The sequence below is a fragment of the Monodon monoceros genome, unplaced genomic scaffold (genome assembly GCF_005190385.1).
Source record: "Monodon monoceros isolate NGI ecotype Baffin Bay Population unplaced genomic scaffold, NGI_Narwhal_1 Super_Scaffold_21, whole genome shotgun sequence".
Classification (NCBI taxonomy): domain Eukaryota; kingdom Metazoa; phylum Chordata; class Mammalia; order Artiodactyla; family Monodontidae; genus Monodon; species Monodon monoceros.
Window position 1 is genome coordinate 74,499,239 of NW_021703778.1, and position 21,742 is coordinate 74,520,980.

The 21,742-nt window shown below is 42.6% G+C and overlaps 1 protein-coding gene across 4 annotated transcripts in view; it reads right to left on the reverse strand.

Annotated features, from left to right (window-relative positions):
- The window catches only part of HEXA (hexosaminidase subunit alpha), a 40,897-nt gene extending 20,297 nt beyond the window's left edge, over positions 1-20,600 (reverse strand). Inside the window, exon 1 of one of the 4 annotated variants that reach the window (XM_029238098.1) lies at positions 20,400-20,549. Coding sequence is in view for 2 of the 4 variants with exons in the window: in XM_029238093.1 (XP_029093926.1) it covers positions 20,312-20,564 (253 nt within the window). In the remaining 2 variants the exon portion in view is untranslated. Of the gene's footprint in view, positions 1-20,311 lie in introns of all 4 variants that reach the window. The other 3 variants (XM_029238097.1, XM_029238093.1, XM_029238094.1) reach the window with 3 other exon arrangements.
- Positions 20,601-21,742: the final 1,142 nt, after the last annotated feature.

Genomic DNA, 21,742 nt, shown 5'->3' on the forward strand with positions numbered 1-21,742 from the left:
CCTGGAGCCCCTCCATAGTGCTGCTGGATTCAGTCTGGACCGTGGTGCCTCTTCCCACAAGTCCTAAGATTCTTCACCCACCAGAGACTACTAATACCTACTCAGAAATATTGATACAATCCATCTAGCCCATAGGTGAATCCTGAATATTCTCCTTTCTGTCTTCTTTTGTAAAAGTTGTAGTTAAAAGTTTTCTTTTTTCCTCTACTTTTAAAACTTAATCTGGGGGACTTCCCTGGTGGCGCAGAGGTTAAGAATCTGCCTGCCAATGCAGGGAACACGGGTTCGAGCCCTGGTCCGGGAAGATGCCACATGCTGTGGAGCAACTAAGCCTGTGTGCCACAACTACTGAGCCTGCGCTCTAGAGCCTTCGAGCCACAGCTACTGAGCTCATGTGCCACAACTACTGAAGCCCGCGTGCCTAGAGCCCGTGCTCCACAGCTAGAGAAGCTACGACAATGAGAAGCCCGCGCACTGCAACGAAGAGTAGCCCCCACTCACCGCAACTAGAGATAGCCCATGTGCAGCAACGAAGACCAAATGCAGCCAAAAATATAAATAAATAAATAAATTTATTTTTTTAAAAAAGGTGAAAATCCTAACTTCTCTCCTCTTTGTGGACATTTGGGAATGCTTCTAAGTTTTCAATATTATAAACAATGCTCTAGTAAATATTCATATATATATTCTTTGTTAAAGCAGTTGTGAGAGATTTTGGTAGGAAAATTCCTAGAGGTGGAAATTCTAGGCCAAAAATATTAAAGTTTTTAGTTTTGATGCTGCCAATTACTCTTCCAAATTACTTACTAGTTTATCTGAGCCAAAATATATGGGCCCATCTTTTCATCCTTCCAAAACTAGACTATGTCACTTCTTTTTCATCTGTGCCAGCCTGATTGATAAAGAAATACAGCATTGTTTTAATTTGTATTTCTTTAATAATGATTGAATTTGAGCATTGCTTTGTATTTACTGGTCATATTCTTTGTACTTTTTTTTTCCAACAGAAACATTTTTTTTATTGAAATACAGTTGATTTACAATGTGCTAATTTCTGCTGTACATCAAAATGACTCAGTTATACACACATATATATATATATATATATACATTCTTTTTTTTACATTCTTTCCCGTTATGGTTTATCTCAAGAGATTGGATATAGTTCCCTGTGCTATACAGTAGAACCTTGTTTATCCATTCCATATGTAATATCCAAACACATGTAATAGTTTGCATCTACCAATCCCAAACTCCCAGTCCATCCCTCTCTCCACCCACCCCAATTGGCAACCACAAGTCTGTTCTCTATGTCTATGAGTCTGTTTCTGTTTTGTACATAAGTTCATTTGTCTTTGCACTTTTTTTTGCGGTACGCAGGCCTCTCACTGTTGTGGCCTCTCCCGTTGTGGAGCACAGGCTCCGGACGCGCAGGCTCAGCGGCCATGGCTCACGGGCCTAGCCGCTCCGCGGCATGTGGGATCTTCCAGGACCGGGGCACGAACCCGTGTCCCCTGCATCGGCAGGCGGACTCTCAACCACTGCACCACCAGGGAAGCCCCTTTGCACTTTTTTTAAAGGTAATTTTCTTTTATTGATTTGCAGAGCTGTTTCTAGATTTTAACCTTGTCTTTTAAGGTTGCAAATATTTGCCTCATTTTGTCCTTTAACCTATGGGTTCTTTTGCTTTAATTTGTATGTAGTCAAATCTGTTAGTCTTCTCCTTTACGGTTTCCTTTATTGGCTTGCTTAGAAAGACCTCCTCTACCCTGGGACTACGTGAATCATTCCTTTGATTCCTTCTAATAGTTTTACGGCATATCCTTAGATCTTGAATACACCTGGAATTTACTTCTGTGCTTGACATGAGGTAAAGATTTAAAAATTTTCCAAATGGATAACCAGTCATCCCTACATATTTATTGACTAATACATCTTTTCACTTTTGATTGGAAATGCTTCCTTTGTCATATAGTAAATTCTCACGTATATATATACACGTACATACACATACATACATGAACTTTTGCTTGCCTCTGGAACTTGTTTCCTTGGCATGGTTTTATAGTCATGGAAGTCTACCGTGTCATATTGCTATCATCCTTTGTCACTCTGCCCAGTACATAAACACCTCTGCTCATTTCTGGGCCCACACTCCCATCTCTCTAAGGGTTGTTTCCTCTTCCCCACCAAGCCACCTGTACTACACATCATCCATCCCTGCCAACCCTCTGGAGCCTTACTCCATGGTTATTCAATTACCAACACCCACAGCCTTTTCTACTTCCTCCTTAGCGGAAGCCTGGCTCTCCCCAGGATACTGCTGCCCCTACCACTTGCTCTGAGTGGCAGCTCCTCTCACATTCTGGGGCTGAGCTATGGGGCTGCTTCCAGGCCATCCACCCTCTACCATCGAGGGCAGCAACAACAACAACAACCTCTCTTCTGTGGCTCATGACATTCAGCTGTAAAATCCTGAGCCTCTCCTTGTCACGACACTCTGCAACTTCCTGTCACTTCTTTATTTACCCAAGACTTTGGATTCCGGTCTCCAGTCTTTCTCTCCATCCGGAGGCTAGTTCAGTACCATATAGCGAACTTTCTGCTAGAAAACAGACACCTCACACTCAACAGGTCCAAAATCAAACTGACTTTTAATCATTCCCATCTGCCTCTAAAGCTCTTAATCAATCTCTCTGTCTCTCTCTCTTTTCACTCCTTCCCTCCTTCCCTTGCTCTCCTACTGTTTTCCCTATCCTTGTGAATGGCGGCTGAACACATTCAAATTACTAAATCACAAATCTGGAGCCAATGCTCACACCCCCTCTCCATCATAACCCCCACCTTCAAGCATTCCACTTCCTGAATTTTTTTTCTTTTTAAAAATTTTTTTATTTTATATTGGAGTATAGTTGATTTACAATGTTGTGTTAGTTTCAGGTGTACAGCAAAGTGATTCAGTTATACATATACATGTATCTATTCTTTTTCAGATTCTTTTCCTTTATAAGTTATTACAGAGTATCGAATAGAGTTCCCTGTGCTATACAGCAGGTCCATGTTGATTATCAATTTTATATATAGTAGTGTGTATATGTTAATCCCAACCTCCTAATTTATCCCTCCCCCCACCTTTCCCCTTTGGTAACCATAAGTTTGTTTTCTATGTCTGTGAGTCTGTTTCTGTCTTATAAATAAGTTCATTTGTATCATTTCTTAAGATTCCACATATAAGTGATATCATATATGATATTTGTCTTTCTCTGTCTGATTTACTTCACTTAGTATGATAATCTCTAGGTCCATCCAGGTTGCTGCAAATGGCATTATTTCATTCTTTTTTGTGCCTGAGTAATATTCCATTGTGTATATATACCACATCTTCTTTATCCATTTATCTGTCAATGGACATCCACTTGCTAAGTTTTTCTTCAGTCCTTCTAGCTTTCTTTGTCCGTACAGCCGTCAACCCACTTCAGCCACTCTTATCTCTTATCTAGACCACTATAAGAGCCTTTTAACTGGGTTTCCTGCCTCTAGTCCCATTCCCCACCAATCCCCAATGCAGCCAGAGTTTAGTCACATCACTTATCCTGCTTAATGGCTTTTATTGGCCTTCCTTGACCTTAGGATAAAGTTCATGTTCTTCATCAGAGCTCACCAGGCCATTTCATGACCTTGCATCTACCACCTCACTAGCTTCAGAACTTGCTGATCCATCAAGTTCAGTGCGTGCTTCACACTGACCACACTGACCTTGAGTTTCTTGAATATGTCATGGAAGCTTCTTCCTAAAGGCCTTTCCTACATGCATTTCTTTCTGTGTGGATTAATAACTCCACCTCCATTAACTCCTTTCAGATCTCATTAGACAGCTCTTACTGGAAGTCTTCTCAAAATGTACCCCCTGTACGCACACACGTCAGGTGTTCCCAAAGCACCTGTACCTCAGTTATCAGCAAAAATCACACTTTACCATATGTCTGTGTTTCCACTTCCAGAGATTGTAAATTCTTTTAAGTCTTTTAAAAAATTAATTTAGGGCTTCCCTGGTGGCACAGTGGTTGAGAGTCCGCCTGCTAATGCAGGGGACACGGGTTCGTGCCCCGGTCCGGGAAGATCCCACATGCCTCGGAGCAGCTGGGTCCGTGAGCCATGGCCGCTGAGCCTGCACATCTGGAGCCTATGCTCTGCAACGGGAGAGGCCACAACAGTGAGAGGCCCGCGTACCGCAAAAAAAAAAAAAAAAAAAAAATTAATTAAAAAAATTTTATACTTTTAAAGGTTACTTTCCATTTAAGGTTATTACAAAATAATAATGTAACCTGGCTACATTCCCTGTGTTGTACAATACACCCTTGAGCCTATCTTATACCCAATAGTTTGTACCTCCCATTCCCCAACCCCTATTCTGCCCCTCCCCCTTCCCCACTGCTAACCACTAGTTTGTTCTCTATATCTGAGTCTGCTTCTTTTTTGTTGTATTCACTGTTCATTGTATTTTTTAGATTCTGCATATAAGTGATATCATACAGTACTTGTCTTTCTCTGTCTGACTTACTTCACTTAGCATAATGCCCTCCAAGTCCATCTATGTTGCTACAAATCACAAAATTTCATTCTTTTGTATGGCTGAGTAGTATTCCACTGTGTGTACACACACACACACACACACACACACACACACACACACACACACCATCTTCTTTAGCCATTCATCTGTTGATGGACACTTAGGTTGCTTTCATATCTTGGCAATTGCAAATGATGCTGCTATGAACACTGGGTTGCGTGTATCTTTTCTAATTAGTGTTTTTGGTTTTTTTCAGATGTATACCCAGGAGTGGAACTGCTGGGTCATATGGTAGCTCTATTTTTAGAGAAATAGAAAATTTTGAGAAACCTCCACACTGTTTTTCACAGTGGCTGCACCAATTTACATTCCCACCAACAGTGTAGAAGCGTTCCCTTTTCTCCACATCCTTGCCAACATTTGTTATTTGTGTTCTTTTTGATGACAGCCATCCTGACAGGTGTGAGGTAATACTTCATTATGGTTTTGATTTGCATTTCCCTGATGACTAGCAATACTGAGCATCTTTTCATGTGTCTGTTGGCTATCTGCATTTCCTTTTTGGAAAATGTCTATTCATTTCTTCTGCCCATTTTTTTATTGGGTTGTTTTTTGATGTTGAGTTGTATGAGCTGTTTACGTATGTTGGGTATTAATCCCTTATCGGTCATTATCATTTGAAAATATTTTCTCCCATTCAATAGTATCCAGTCTTACATTTAGGTCTTTAATTCCTTTCTGAGTTTATTTTTGTGTATGGTGTTAGAGAATGTTGTAATTTCGTTCTTTTACATGGAGCTGTCCAGTTTTCCCAGCACCACTTTTTGAAAAGACTGTCTTTTCTCCATTGTATATTCTTGCCTCCTTTGTCATAGATTAATTGACCATAAGTGCGCCTGTTTATTTCTGGGCTCTCTATCCTGTTCCATTGAAATATGTGTTTGTTTTTGTACCAGTACCATACTGTTTTGATTACTGTAGGTTTCTGGTATGAGACTATAAATTCTTTAAGGACAGGGGCAGCTCATTAATATTCCTTGAACCAGTGCTACTGACAAATTATTGTTGCTTAATAAAAACTGCTTGTACTAAGGATGAATGGAAGGGAGGAAGCCAGCTAGAAATACTACTGGAATCTGAAAACAATGGGCCAGGGATCAAAGTATTTAGAATTTGAGTGCTAATGATTAAAGCAATTAGATGTCAGAAGTTACTGATCAGGGCTTAATCCTACCAGAGGCCAGTAGTTTTCCAAATCGCTAATTGGTATAACGCTTGGTAAAAGTATTTATGAGTAGACTGCCCTAAAATTGCACAGCGAAAAGAGCAAAATCTTGGTAGACAAAGAGACCAGACTGGAATTTCTGCTCCACCACTACTAGCTGTGTAACCCTGGACATGTTACTTAACCTCTTTGAGTCTCAGTTCTGAAAGATGAGTATAACACCAATCTCACAGAGCTGTTATGAAGATTAGATGGCATAACATACAGCAAGTGCCAGATACTCAATAAATGCTAGTTTCCTTCCATTTTCTACTTCCCTTTTCTTTTTCTTTATTTTTAAATATTTATTTTTTTTTTGGCTGCGTTGGGTCTTCGTTGCTGCACATGGGCTTTCTCTAGTTGCGGCGAGCGGGGGCTATTCTTTGTTGCAGTGTGCAGGCTTCTCATTGAGGTGGCTTCTCTTGTTGCAGAGCATGGGCTCCAGGCGCGTGGGCTCAGTAGTTGTGGCTTGCGGGCTCTAGAGCACAGGCTCAGTAGTTGTGGCGCGTGGGCTTAGTTGCTCCGTGGCATGTGGGATCTTCCCGGACCAGGGCTCGAACCTGTGTCCCCTGCTTTGGCAGGCAGATTCTTAACCACTGCGCCACCAGGGAAGTCCTACTTCCCTTTTCTTAAAAAGTCATGTTTGCCACTTGGCTGGAGGAGCCCAGGGGCAGGGTGCCTTGTGGGATAACCACACCATAAGAGCAGCTTCCCTGAGGGCTTTCCATGAGCTTCTTACAGAAGCCTGAGGGCTCCACTACTGTGTGGTGCCACCCTGTATGGCAAACAGGCTGACACTCCAACATATAAAAGGGACATGGGCTTGGAACTCTGAATCTTCCTCAAACTAGGATTGTGGCCCTAGTCAAAAGACCAAAGCCACAAATGTGGGTTCCTAGTTACTACTTACTACCAGGACAAGGTTGAATAGGACAGCAGTTAAACTTTTCATCCAGGACACAGTGTACCTGGTGAGCCATCTCCCTTGCTCCCAACCCAAAGCTTTACAAAAGAAAGGGAGGCTACTTACTGACACCCGAGCTGACAAGCACCCTGCCATCTGAGCATACACTTCCAGAGGAGAGAGCTCCACACCAGACCCAAGCTGCAGCCAACCTCAAGATGTGGATACAGTGATAGCACCCCACTGCTGGCTAGAGATCAGGGTTGAGTGCATGGCCAGAGAGCTTAAGCAATAACAGCAGCTTAAAACGGATGCAGGGGAAATAAAAGAGAGAAGTTCCTGACCCAGTAATAGGTCTTATTCACTACAGCCAGGGATAGAGAAGAAAAGCAAACCCATTTCTCTATTACAACAGATTACAGAACCATAAGCCTTGAGGAAGATCATAGAAAATCCTTCACATATACACCTCTCACCTCTACAGACCCAACCTCCTCCTTTTCCCAGAGCACAGAATGCCTCATTCCAGATCTCTGCTCTCAACTCCTATCAGGGTGTGTTGAGAAGGTCAGCGACTGCAGTGGCTAATCACCCAATCCTTGTAGAGCTGGATGGCGAGTGACATTCTTTAGGTAACAATTATACAGCTGACCTTGTGTTCAGTGGCCCCACAAAGGTGGGAGAAAGCTTCTCATCCAATTGGTTAAACCTCTTGGTGATGCACATTGACTCTAATCTTGTCACTTGTTTCTAGGGCCAGCAGAAGAAATTTTGGAAAATGCAGAAACATAAGAGTAACCTCTTTCATTTCTAAAAGAAGTATTGGTTGGGCAGCAAAACTCCTTTCCTTCTGTATAATTGTTACCTGAAGAATGTCACTCACCATCCAGCTCTACAAGAATTGGGTGATTAGCCAATAAAGTTGCTGACCTTCAACACACCCTGACAGGAGTTCAGAGCAGAGATCAGGAATGAGGCACTCTGGACTCTGGGAAAACGGCCTCAGATAGTTAGATATTTTCAGGAGAAAATTTTATAAATCCAATTTCTTGCATCTTTCCATATTTAGAAAAGCACTAAAATCATTAAGATATCTGTTCCTCGTGACCAACAGCAACCTTCTACCGAGATGTGTGCTTGATTGCATGTACCCCTTTCTCCAAAATCACATATATGCTTGCTGACCTCCCCAGCTGCCTCTTTGGAGCAGTTCCTCAGAGCTATTAGAGAGGCTGTCTCCTGGGCTTCAGTCCTCAGTAAGTCCCCAAATAAAACTGAAACTCACAGCTCTCACGTTGTGCATTTTTATTTCAGTTGACAAATCATTAGGAAAAGGACTGAGGTTTATGCCTTCAACAGGCTAAGAAATCGACAACATGCCCCAGAAAGACTGAGTAGCTATAAGGAGAAAAAAAAAATCCCACACCTGCTGTTAAAAACAAAAACAAATCAAAAAAGAAGGTATCAACTGGAAAAAGCTGCCCTGCTTCACTCTTCCGTGTGGAGGTGAGGAAGTGGAGTGGAAGGAGATGGGAGGAAGGGCAGCTCTGTGGCTTAGACGTTTTATTTGTATTTTGTTTCATTTTTAAAATCACCAAGTTCTTCCTTCTGCTGTGTATCCTCCTCCAAAGTCTGTAAAAACACTCATCATTATCTCCTTGTTATCCTCAGAAATGCTTGGAATGTAGGCACATAAAAAAAAAAAAAAGCAGCAGTAGGTGCTTGCAAGTTAGGCGATTTGCCAAGGGCACATAGTTAAAGAAATGATTAATAAACATTCTCTGGCTGACTCCTGAATAAATCATGTTTCAGACCCTGAGTCCTCTACTGAGATAGGTCTTCAAGCAGGGTGAGGGGGAAGCAACGATAGCTCAAGGAAATAAGACTGGAATTTTTCATAAACCAGGCCCAGACTACCCACACACATCTTGACCAAGCTGAGCTTCTTGGGTTCAGCAGTGAGAAGAGAGGCTGGTTGAGGACTGCAGGCCTAGCTAATCTAGGCCCAGGAATTCAAAATGGCACACAATTATTTTGCCCCTCACTAAAAACAATGCTCCTGCAACCTATTCTTCCCAAATCACTGTATTTTTCCTCTTTACGTATCCCTCCGTCCTCCGCATACCCCTTCACAAGAAAAATAATTCTACTACAAAACTCTCTTCCTGCATTGTATTCTTTTCTCTTTGCTTTTAAGACAATATATGTAAGTCTTCTGCAGGACTATGCCTTGTCCTTGTCATGGGAAAGGTTAAAGTGTACACAGCCACTAGTCCAATTAGAGCGGAGAAAGCTGATCAGCATTACTCTTCTCCCCAGCCAGGCTGCCCCTTATCCGTTTTCTTCCTACACTCTCTAGACGCATTTCCAATGCATCTCCAATTCTGTGATGGGTTAAGGGCAGCCTGAGTTAGGACCACAGCACAGTGTGATCCTCCTTTCCGTGGAGTCACATGCTTATATTCCAAATTTGAAACTTGAAAGGAAAGACAATCAATTCTAAATGAAACCTGCAAATCATCTCCTTTTTGATGATCTTAGAAATAAACAAAAACCATGACGCATTTTTACAAACTTTTATACAAAGCAGCCCTTTTAAGTTAATTTTAATATATCCAACAAATAATTAAGTATCTACTATGTTCTGGGCGTTAAGTATAGAAGGAATGGCCAAAGGAGGTATTTTAGGAGATTCAAATTATAATGAATTATGCCACTTATTAACTTGGTCACTTAATATCTGAGGATGAGCAAATCAAATATTGATAATGGCTGCAGATACTCATACAATAATCTTCCTTCCATTCTAGAATAACAGGGCTGGGGAAGGGTGGTGGGAATCATTTTGTTCAGGGACAATGGCATCCTAATTAACTCATATGGATGTGTGTGAACATCAGAACAGGGTTGGAACTTTATAATAACCATTAAGGACTACGGATTCAATCAACTAGTTTCAGGAAAAGCAAAGAAGAATGCAGTCACATGACATCATCAGATTTAGTCACTTTACCTGGGCTTTATCAACTCCATCAAGCACCCCAAGAAGTATTTGGCGCAACATTAGTTGGGTGCAATCCCAAATAATCAGATCTTTGATGTGCAAACAGGATGTGGCTTAATAATCAAAACAGAAAACTAGGCTTATTCAAATATCTAAAATAATTCCATTTAACAGGTTTAACAACATGCAACACACACCCTCCAGTTGGCAGAAACACCTGTCAATTATAAAACAGGTAGCAAATGCTAAACACTTCCACAAATCATTTACAATTAATGACTACAGCTAACCCTTGGAGGAAAACTCAGAATGGAGTTGAACCTCAACACTAGACTTGTGTTTTAGAAAATGTTAAGTATGAACTTCACTGAATTCCAGGATCAGATCAAAACCAGAAGCTGTGCTGGATTAAGAAAGACACTGGCCCATGGGACTTCCCTGGTGGTGCAGTGGTTAAGAATCTGCCTGCCAATGCAGAGGACACAGCTTCGAGCCCTGGTCCAGGAAGATCCCACATGCCGCAGAGCAACTAAGCCCGGGCACCACAACTACTGAGCCTGCGCTCTAGATAGAGCCCGTGAGCCGCAACTACTGAGCCCATGTGCCACAGCTACTGAACCCCACAGGCCTACAGCCCGTGCTCTGCAACAAGAGAAGCCACCACAATGAGAAGCCCGCACACCACAATGAAGAGTAGCCCCTGCTTGCTGCAACTAGAGAAAGCCCACATGCCACAATGAAGACCCAATGCAGCCAAAAATTAAAAAAAAATAAAAAAAAAAAGAAAGACACTGGCCCATGGGACTTCCCTGGTGGCTCAGTGGTTAAGAATCCGCCTGCCAATGCAGAGGACACGGGCTCGGGCCCTGGTCAGTGAAGATCCCACATGCTGCGGAGCAACTAGGCCCATGCGCTACAACTACTGAAGCCCGCGCGCCTACAGCCCATGCTCCGCAAAAAGAGAAGCCACTGCAATGAGAAGCCCACGCACTGCAACAAAGAGTAGCCCCTGCTCACAGCAACTACAGAAAGCCCATGTGCAGCAATGAAGACCCAACACAGCCAAAAAATAAATAAAATTAAAAAAAAAAAAACAGACACTGGAGGAGAGATTCGTTCAAGATGGTGGAGTAGAAGGACGTGCGCTCACTCCCTCTAGCGAGAGCACCAGAATCACAACTAACTGCTGAACAATCATCAACAGGAAGACACTGGAACTCACCAAAAAAGATAAAACACATCCAAAGACAAAGGAGAAGCCACAATGAGATGGTAGGAGGGGCACAATCACAGTAAGATCAAATCCCATAACTGCTGGGTGGGTGAATCACAGACTGGAGAACACTTATACCAGAGAAGTCCACCCACTGGAGTGAAGGTTCTGGGCCCCATGTCAGGCTGCCCAACCTGGGGGTCTGGCAACCGGAGGAGTAATTCCTAGAGAATCAGACTTTGAAGGCTAACGGAACTTGACTGCAGGACTTCAACAGGACTAGGGGAAACAGAGACTCCACTCTTGGAGGGCACACACAAAGTAGTGTGCACATCGGGACCCAGAGGAAGGAGCAATGACCCCATAGGAGACTGAACCAGACCTACTTGCTAGTGTTGGAGGGTCTCCTGCAGAGGCGGGGGGTGCCTGTGGATCACCATGGGGACAAGGACACTGGCAGCAGTTCTGGGAAGTACTCCTTGGTGTGAGCCTTCCCAGAGTCCGCCATTAGCCCCACCAAAGAGCTGGGCAGGCTCCAGTGTTGGGCTGCCTCAGGCCAAAGAACCCAGCCCCACCCATCAGCAGACAAACAGATTAAAGTTTTACTGAGCTCTGCCCACCAGAGCAACACCCAGCTCTATCCACCACCAGTCCCTCCCATCAGGAGGCTTGCACAAGCCTCTTAGATAGCCTCATCCACCAGAGGGCAGACAGCAGAAGCAAGAAGAACTACAATTCTGCTGCCTGTGGAAGGAAAACCACATTCACAGAAAGATAGACAAAATGAAAAGGCAGAGGACTTTGTATCAGATGAAGGAACAGGATAAAACCCCAGAAAACAACCAAATAAAGTGCAGATAGGCAACCTTCCAGAAAAAGAATTCAGAATAATGATAGTGAAGATGATCCAGGAACTCGGAAAAAGAATGGAGGCAAAATCAAGAAGATGCAAGAAATGTTTAATAAAGACCTAGAAGAATTAAAGAACAAACAAACAGAGATGAGCAATATAATAAGTAAAATGAAAAATACACTAGAAGGAATCAATAGCAGAATAAGTGAGGCAGAAGAATGGATAAGTGACCTGGAAGACAGAATGGTGGAATTCACTGACATGGAACAGAATAAAGAAAAAAGAATGAAAAAAAATGAAGACAGGGCTTCCCTGGTGGCGCAGTGGTTGAGAGTCCACCCGATGCAGGGGACACGGGTTTACGCCCCAGTCCGGGAAGATCCCACATGCTGCGGAGCGGCTGGGCCCATGAGCCATGGCCGCTGAGCCTGCGCGTCCAGAGCCTGTGCTCCGCAAGGGAGAGGACACAACAGTGAGAGGCCCATGTACCGCAAAAAAAAAAAAAAATGAAGACAGCCTAAGAGACCTCTGGGACAACATTATACGCAACAACATTCACATTATAGGGGTCCCAGAAGGAGAAGAGAGAGAGAAAGGACCCAAGAAAATATTTGAAGAGATTATAGTTGAAAACTCCCCTAACATAGGAAAGGAAATAGCCACCCAAGTCCAGGAAGCGCAGACAGTCCCAGGCAGGATAAACCAAAGGAGAAACATGCCAAGACACATAGTAATCAAAGTGACAAAAATTAAAGACAAAGAACAATTATCGAAAGCAACAAGGGAAAAACGACAAATAACATATAGAGGAACTCCCATAAGGCTAACAGCTGATTTCTCAGCAGAAACTCTACAAGCCAGAAGGGAGTGGCACAATATATCTAAAGTGATGAAAGGGAAGAACCTACAACCAAGATTACACTACCCAGCAAGGATCTCATTCTGATTCCATGGAGAAATCAAAAGCTTTACAGACAAGTAAAAGCTAAGAGAATTCAGCACCACCAAACCAGCTCTACAATAAATGCTAAAGGGACTTCTCTAAGTGGGAAACACAAGAGAAGAAAAGGACCTACAAAAACAATTAAGAAAATGGTCACAGAAACATACATACCAATAATTACCTAAAACGTGAATGAATTAAATGCTTGAACCAAAAGACACAGGCTCGCTGAATGGATACAAAAACAAGATCCATATGTATGCTGTCTACAAGAGACCTACTTCAGACCTAGGGATACATACAGACTGAAAGTGAGGGGATGGAAAAAGATATTCCATGCAAATGGAAATCAAAAGAAAGCTGGAGGGGCTACCCTGCTGGCACAGTGGTTAAGAATCCGCCTGCCAATGAAGGGGACATGGGCTCGAGCCCTGGCCCGGGAAGATCCCACATGCCGCCGAGCAAATGAGCCCGTGTTCCACAACTACTGAGCCTGCGCTCTACAGCCCGCGAGCCACAGGTACTGAGCCTGCGTGCCACGACTACTGAAGCCAGTGCGCCTAGAGCCCGTGCTCCACAACCAGAGAAATCACCACAATGAGAAGCCCGCACACCACAACGAAGAGTAGCCCCTGCTTGCTGCAACCAGAGAAAACCCTGTGCACAACAACAAACACCCAATGCAGCCAAAAATTAAAAATAAATAAATCAAAAAAAAAGAAAGCTGGAGTAGCAATACTCATATCAGATAAAATAGACTTTAAAATAAAGAATGTTACAAGAGAAAAGGAAGGACACTACGTAATGATCAACGGATCAATCTGAGAAGAAGATATAACAATCATAAATATATATGCACCCAACAAGGAGCACCTCAATACATAAGGCAACTGCTAACAGCTATAAAAGAGGAAATCGACAGTAACACGATAATAGTGGGGGACTTTAATACCTCACTTACATGAAAGGACAGATCATCCAAACAAAATTAATAAGGAAACACAAGCTTTAAATGACACAATAGAGCAGATAGATTTAATTGATATTTATAGGACATTCCATCCAAAAACAGCAGATTACATTTTCTTCTCAAGTGCACATGGAACATTCTCCAGGATAGATCACATCTTGGGTCACAAATCAAGCCTCAGTAAATTTAAGAAAACTGAAATCATTTCAAGCATCTTTTCTGACCACAACGCTATGAGATTAGAAATCAGTTACAGGGAAAAAAACTTAAAAAACACAAACACATGGAGGCTAAACAATACGTTACTAAATAGCCAAGACATCACTGAAGAAATCAAAGAGGAAATAAAAAAATACCTAGAGACAGATGACAATGAAAACACAATGATCCAAAACCTATGGGATGCAGCAAAAGCAGTTCTAAGAGGGAAGTTTATAGCTATACAAGCCTACCTCAAGAAACAAGAAAAATCTCAAATAAACAATCTAACTGACACCTAAAGGAACTAGAGAAAGAAAAACAAACAAAACCCAAAGTTAGCAGAAGGAAAGAAATCATAAAGATCAGAGCAGAAATAAATGAAATAGAAACAAAGAAAACAATAGCAAAGATCAATAAAACCACAAGCTGGTTCTTTGAGAAGATAAACAAAATTGATAAACCATTAGCCAGACTCATCAAGAGGGAGAGGACTCAAATCAATAAAATTAAAAATGAAAACGGAGAGGGGCTTCCCTGGTGGCACAGTGGTTGAGGGTCCACCTGCCGATGCAGGGGACACAGGTTCGTGCCCCGGTCCGGGAAGATTCCACATGCCACAGAGCGGCTGGGCCTGTGAGCCATGGCCGCTGAGCCTGCGCGTCCAGAGCCTGTGCTCTGCAACGGGAGAGGCCGCAACAGTGAAGAAGCCCGCATACCGCAAAAAAAAAAAAGAAAAGAAAAAGGAGAAATTACAACAGACACCGTAGAAATACAAAGCATCCTAAGGGACTACTACAAGCAACCCTATGCCAATAAAATGGACAACCTGGAAGAAATGGACAAATTCTTAGAAAGGTATAACCTTCCAAGACTGAACCAGGAAGAAATAGAAAATATGAAGAGACCAATTACAAGTAATGAAATTGAAACTGTGATTAAAAATCTTCCAACAAAGAAAAGTCAGAACAAGGTGGCTTCACAGGTGAATTCTATCAAACATTTAGAGAAGAGCTAACACCCATCCTTCTCAAAGTCTTCCAAAAGACTGTAGAGGAAGGAACACTGCAAACTCATTCTTTGAGGCCACCATCACCCTGATACCAAAACCAGACAAAGATACTACAAAAAAAGAAAATTACAGACCAATATCACTGATGAATATAGATGTAGAAATCCTCAACAAAATATAAGCAAACAGAATCCAACAACACATTAAAAGGATCATACACCATGATCAAATGGGATTTATCTCAGGGATGCAAGGATTCTTCAGTATAGGCAAATCAATCAATGTGACACACCATATTAACAAATTGAAGAATAAGAACCGTATGATCATCTCAATAGATGCAGAAAAAGCTTTTGACAAAATTCAACACCCATTTATGATAAAAACTTTTCAGAAAGTGGGAAGAGAGGCAACCTACCTCAACATAATAAAGGCCATATATGACACACCCACAGCAAACATCATTCTCAATGGTGAGAAACTGAAAGCATTTCCTCAAAGATCAGGAACAACACAAGGATGTCCACTCTCGCCACTATTTTCAACATAGTTTTGGAAGTCCTAGCCATGGCAATCAGAAGAAAAAGAAATAAAAGAATACAAATTGGAAAAGAAGAAGTAAAACTGTCACTGTTTGCAGATGACAAGATACTATACATAGAGAATCCTAAAGATGCCACGAGAAAACTACTAGAGCTTATCAATGAATTTGGTAAAGTTGCACGATACAAAATAAATGCACAGAAACCTCTTGCATTCCTATACACTAACAATGAAAGATCAGAAAGAGAAATTAAGGAAATAATCCCATTCACCACTGCAACAAAAAGAATAAAATACCTAGGAATAAACCTACCTAAGGAGGTAAAAGACCTGTACTCTGAAAACTATAAGACACTGATGAAAGAAATCAAAGATGACACAAACAAATGGAGAGATATACCATGTTCTTGGATTGGAAGAATCAACATTGCGAAAATGACTATTCTACCTAAAGCAATCTACAGATTCAATGCAATCCCTATCAAATTACCAATGGCATTTTTTACAGAACTGGAACAAAAAATCTTAAAATTTGTATGGAGACACAAAAGACACCAAATAGCCAAAGCAGTCTTGAGGGAAAAAAATGGAGCTGGAGGAATAAGACTCCCTGACTTCAGACTATACTAGAAAGCTACAGTAATCAAGACAATATGGTACTGGAACAAAAACAGAAATATAGATCAATGGAACAGGATAGAAAGCCCAGAGATAAACCCACGCACCTATGGTTGACTACTCTGTGACAAAGGAGGCAAGGATATACAATGGAGAAAAGACAGTCTCTTCAATAAGTGGTGCTGGGAAAACTGGACAGCTACATGTTAAAGAATGAAATTAGGGCTTCCCTGGTTGTGCAGTGGTTGAGAGTCTGCCTGCCGATGCAGGCGACGCGGGTTCGTGTCCCAGTCCGGGAAGATCCCACATGCCGCGGACTGGCTGGGCCCGTGAGCCACGGCTGCTGAGCCTGCGCGTCCGGAGCCTGTGCTCCCCAACAGAAGCGGTCACAACAGTGAGAGGCCCGCGTACCGTAAAAAAAAAAAAAAAAAAAGAATGAAATTAGAACACTCCCTAACACCATGCACAAAAATAAACTCAAAATGAATTGGAGACCTAAATGTACGACCAGACACTATAAAACTCCTAGAGGAAAACACAGGAAGAACACTCTTTGACATAAATCACAGCAAGATCTTTTTTGATCCACCTCTTAGAGTAATGGAAATGAAAACAGAAATAAACAAATGGGACCTAATGAAACTTAAAAGCTTTTGCAAAGCAAACTACAAACAAGACGAAAAGACAACCCTCAGAATGGGAGAAAATATTTGCAAACGAATCAACAGACAAAGGATTAATCCCCCAAATATATAAACAGCTCATGCAGCTCAATATTAAAAAAACAAACATCCCAATCCAAAAATAGGCAGAAGACCTAAAAAGACATTTCTCCAAAGACATACAGATGGCCAAGAAGTACATGAAAAGCTGCTCAACATCACTAATTATTAGAGAAATGCAAATCAAAACTACAATGAGGTATCACCTCACACCAGTCAGAATGGACATCATCAGAAAATCTACAAACAACAGATGCTGGAGAGGGTGTGGAGAAAAGGGAACCCTCTTGCACTGTTGGTGGGAATGTAAATTGATACAGCCACTATGGAGAACACTATGGAGGTTCCTTAAAAAACTAAAAATAGAATTATCATATGACCCATCAATCCCACTACTGGGCATATACCCAGAGACAACTGTAATTCAAAAAGACACATGCACCCCAATGTTCACTGCAGCACTATTTACAATAGCCAGGTCATGGAAGTAACCTAAATGCCCATCGACAGACAAATGGATAAAGATAATGTGGTACATATATACAGTGGAATATTAGCCATGAAAAGGAACAAAATTGGGTCATTCGTAGAGATGTGGATGGATCTAGAGACTGTCATAGAGAGTGAAGTAAGTCAGAAAAACAAATATTAACGCATATATGTGGAACCTAGAAAAATGGTACAGATGAACTGGTTTGCAGGGCAGAAATAGAGACACAGATGTAGAGAACAAACGTATGGACACCAAGGGGGAAAGCGGCGGGGGGTTGGGGTGGGGGTGTGATGAATTGGGAGATTGGGATTGACATGTATACACTGATGTGTATAAAATGGATAACTCATAAGAACCTACTGTATAAAAAATAAATAAAATAAAATACAAATATTAAAAAAAAAAAAAAGACAGACACTGGCCCAAAGCCTACAAGGAAGGAAGTTATCTGGAGGAGAAGCTTTAGCTAAGTTTTAACTTGCATATGTTGTTTTCTTTACTAAAATCAACCCCATAGGGAAATATACTACAGTTTGGGCTTTGCTGATGTTGTTTTCCTCCACAGATTCTTCCTTCTTTTTGCAGAAATAGGATTATGGCTCAAGTCATTTGAAAGCCTCTCCAGGAACCTGTATTCCAAAGAGAAGACTCCATAGGAGGAACATCAGAGAAAGAAGTTACTTGTCTATCTTTGGTAATGTTCCTCCAAAACACCTTTCATTATGTCAGTGGATTAGACCCCTCAACTAATAGAGCAAATTCATTTACAGGGAGGTAATAAATTGAAATAAACATTGTATTTAGTTTCTTGTCTGTCTCTAAATCTGTTTCATTAGGGAATTTACAGCACACCATTGTCACATAACCTCCCTATTTCTCTTTTCTTGATTCAACTCTAGTCCTATAGCAATGCAGGTAAAGACTTAGTTTTTAGAAGTACAGAAATTATCCTAATTTATATAATACTAGTAAACATTCTAATTACCTTTTAAGCCTTTTATTTTAAAGTATATTTGATTTACAATGTTGTGTTAGTTTCTGGTGTATAGCAAAGTGATTCAGTTATACATATGTATCGATACATATATTCTTTTTCATATTCTTTTCCATTATGGTTTATTACAGGATATTGAATATAGTTCCCTGTGTCTGTTAAGCATTTTAAACACACTGTATCCTTTTGCTTCATATTCCCCAGTTGGACTGCAAAGCTTGGGACTGGGTCATATATTTTTCCTGTAACCACTGAGTGCCCAGCACTGGAATAGGCAGATACCAAACCACCAATTAGGTGACAGATTTAAGTCAGTCCCTAACTTTTCTATACCAAAATAAACATATTCTGAGTGCCAGTTTTATGTGAAGCATTCTATTACTTGTCATGAAGGATTCAGAGAAGTATGTGATCGACCATGGACACAAGAGCATACCTTTTATCCTCCTTGGCCTAACGCATCTTACCAGTGAAGAACTACCTTTGATGCTATTTCTTTCCCTAAATCATCTGTCACACTCTAAGTGCCATTTTTTTGATTAAATACTTTTAATTCTACATATCAAATGACAACACTTTTTAAACATCTTTTTAAAAATTAATTATATTTCTTGGCTGCATTGGGTCTTCATTGCTGTGTGTGGCCTTTCTCTAGTTGTGGTGAGCGTGGGCTAATCTTCGTTGTGATGGGCGGGCTTCTCGTTGTGGTGGATTCTCTTGCTGCGGAGCACAGGCTCTAGGCGTGCGGGCTTCAGCAGTTGTGGCACACGGGCTCAGTAGCTGTGGCTCGTGGGCTCTAGAGCACAGGCTCAGTAGTTGTGGTGCACGGGCTTAGTTGCTCCGCGGCATGTGGGATCTTCCCGGACCAGGGCTCGAACCCATATCCCCTGCATTGGCAGGTGGATTCTTAACCACTGCACCACCAGGGAAGTCCCTCATATAACAACTTCTGAAAATAATTTAAGCATACTTAAAATGCCAGAAAAAATGACACTACCATACGGCTCAACCATAAATATGGCTTCCCTCCATAAACACCTATACCTCATAACCAGAGAACTAGATTCCAGGAGAGTTTCGAGAAAATTCTAAATGTTAAGCCCATAAGCTAGAGTTTTATTTGTTTGCATTGCTGACTCTATTCATGAGTCTACTCTTCTACTTGCTGTGAAATAACCATCCTCAAACACAATTTTCAGCAGCTGCCTTAAAGAAAACTACCAGCCCCTGCTATTTCAGATGAAACCCATATCCAAAGCACTCCCGACTCTTCATTTCAATCCCACACTCGCCCCAACCTCACCCCTCCCTAGCGCCCCCCACCCTCATTACACACACCAGCCAAGAACTTTGAGCTCAATCATAACCCTCTGTGCTTCTGCCTAAGCCTGCCTTCCTTCCTCGAATACCGTCCTTTCCGTCCTGGCCAATTTCTGTACATACACCACTTCACTTTAAGTGGCTGCTCAAAACACATTTCCTTATGCAAGCGTTCTATGATTTTTCTCACAGTTTAAACATTTACCTAATATGTTATGTGTCAGATACTTGTATGTAATTTTGCTTATCTCTCTTGTCTTGTCTTAACCAATTTTGAGTGTCAGCTCTGGTCTCCTCTCCCCAGCCCTGGTCACAGCCTCACGAGGACCCTCGACACTTGAACATGGTCAGATGTCTACTGGCACCGTATTTTCAGTAATTTGCTATCCTGAATGAACTGTAGTCCTAAAGCAGACATTTTGGTGAAATACATAGCCCGAGGGCAGGATTCCGGATAAGCCCTGGCCGCAGAAGTCAGCTCAGTGAATGGAGGTGGGGGACTAATCCTTGGGGAGGCTGACAGGACAGCTGGAGAAAAAGGGCAGGTGGAAGTGGAGGCTAGAGGACTGGGATAGACTAGAGGGTTGGTCAAAAGCCAAAGGAATGGCGTTTCAGGAGGTTTGGGGGAGTTGTCCCAAGGAAGGCCCTCTCGGAGCCCGGGAACGAGACGGGACAGGTCCGACTCACCCATGGGTTGGGGAAAGTGGAAGGACACGGAACCGAAGAGCAGGTCACGGTAGCGTTGGAAGGCCTCGTCGAGGACGGAGCAGCCTACCTGCGCGGCCGAACTGACGTGGTACTGGAATTGGAAGGTGTGCGGGAAGATGGTGTAGCGCTGCTCGGAGGTTTGGATGTACTGGGGCCATGGCCACAGGGCCATCGCCCGCCCAGCGAACGCTGCCGCCAGCAGCAGCGAAAACCAGAGCGCGGAGCCTGCCATAGCCCGCCGGTCTCCTCTCTCCCAGTGGGCCGGGCCACGTGACACCCTGGTCAGGTGAGCCGCCCCCGCGTGATAACGGGCGCGTCACGTGACCGGAGGCAGCTCTTCATCAGCGACCCCGGAGGACGGATTACCCGTCCCTGCAGTCCCGGCGTGAGCCCGGAGCTCGTGTGGCGTGCAGTGGATGGTGCGGGGCATCGGTGATGGTTCAGGTGCAGGCGGTTCACGGACCTGGAGCAGTAGCTAAATGCACCACCGCAGGTGTCAGGCCTGCGGTCACAGAACTATAAGCGCACCAAAGGGTAGAAGCCCCACGTGGGGAGGCTGAGTAGGCGAGCGAGAAAGAAAGTTTCCCGAATCGTGAACGCGGAATAAGGGCTCGCGAGGCCTGCTGGGAAGTAAAGGACGTCCCAGGCCCAGGGAACTTAAGAAACAAAAAAATGGAGGCTTAAAAGCACAGCTCCTTTTGATGCTGTAGGTCAGAAAGGGTCTGGAATTAGGTAGTGAGAATGGCTCAGCTAGAGAGGGCATTATAAGATCACAAAAATGGGATCTACTTACGACTGGGGAAAAAATGTGTACTTTCACAGCAAGCTTGAGGCGTCCCATTTCCAGCCTCTAGTGTAGGCTCTTCCTTTAATGGTTGATAATCTCCTAGTAACCGCCCCTAGATCCTCTCCTCGCAGACAAAACTCCGCGAACAGGTAGGTCCTGTACTTACTGCAAGCAGTAAGACATTGCTTGAACTTTGGGTGCAAGTTCGACAATACCCAGAGATAAGACAGGTCTTATACCCAGAGAGAAATTCCGCAGGGGTTTACATAGAAGTCCGAGAGTCAGGACTTAATTTTGTGGGCAACTGAAAATCAGCCCAAAGATTTGCATTTTAGAAATCTCATGTTGAATAGTCGGATGGATAAGAAACCAGTTAGGCAGAGCTTTTTTTTTTTTTTTTAATTGGAGGTGGAAGATAATAAGACCTTGAACTATAGCAGTGGGAAAGGAAGAGAGCTGTAGATCCAGAAAATAGTGGATCTGCTCAGAAGCAGAGGGGTTGATACACGAGAGGCTTGAGGGCTGATCAGCGAGAACACAGTTACTTACTGAGTCAGGGACCCTGTCTTCCTTGCTCATCACTATATTATCAGAGCACAGTACCAGGAGAGAAGTAATTTACA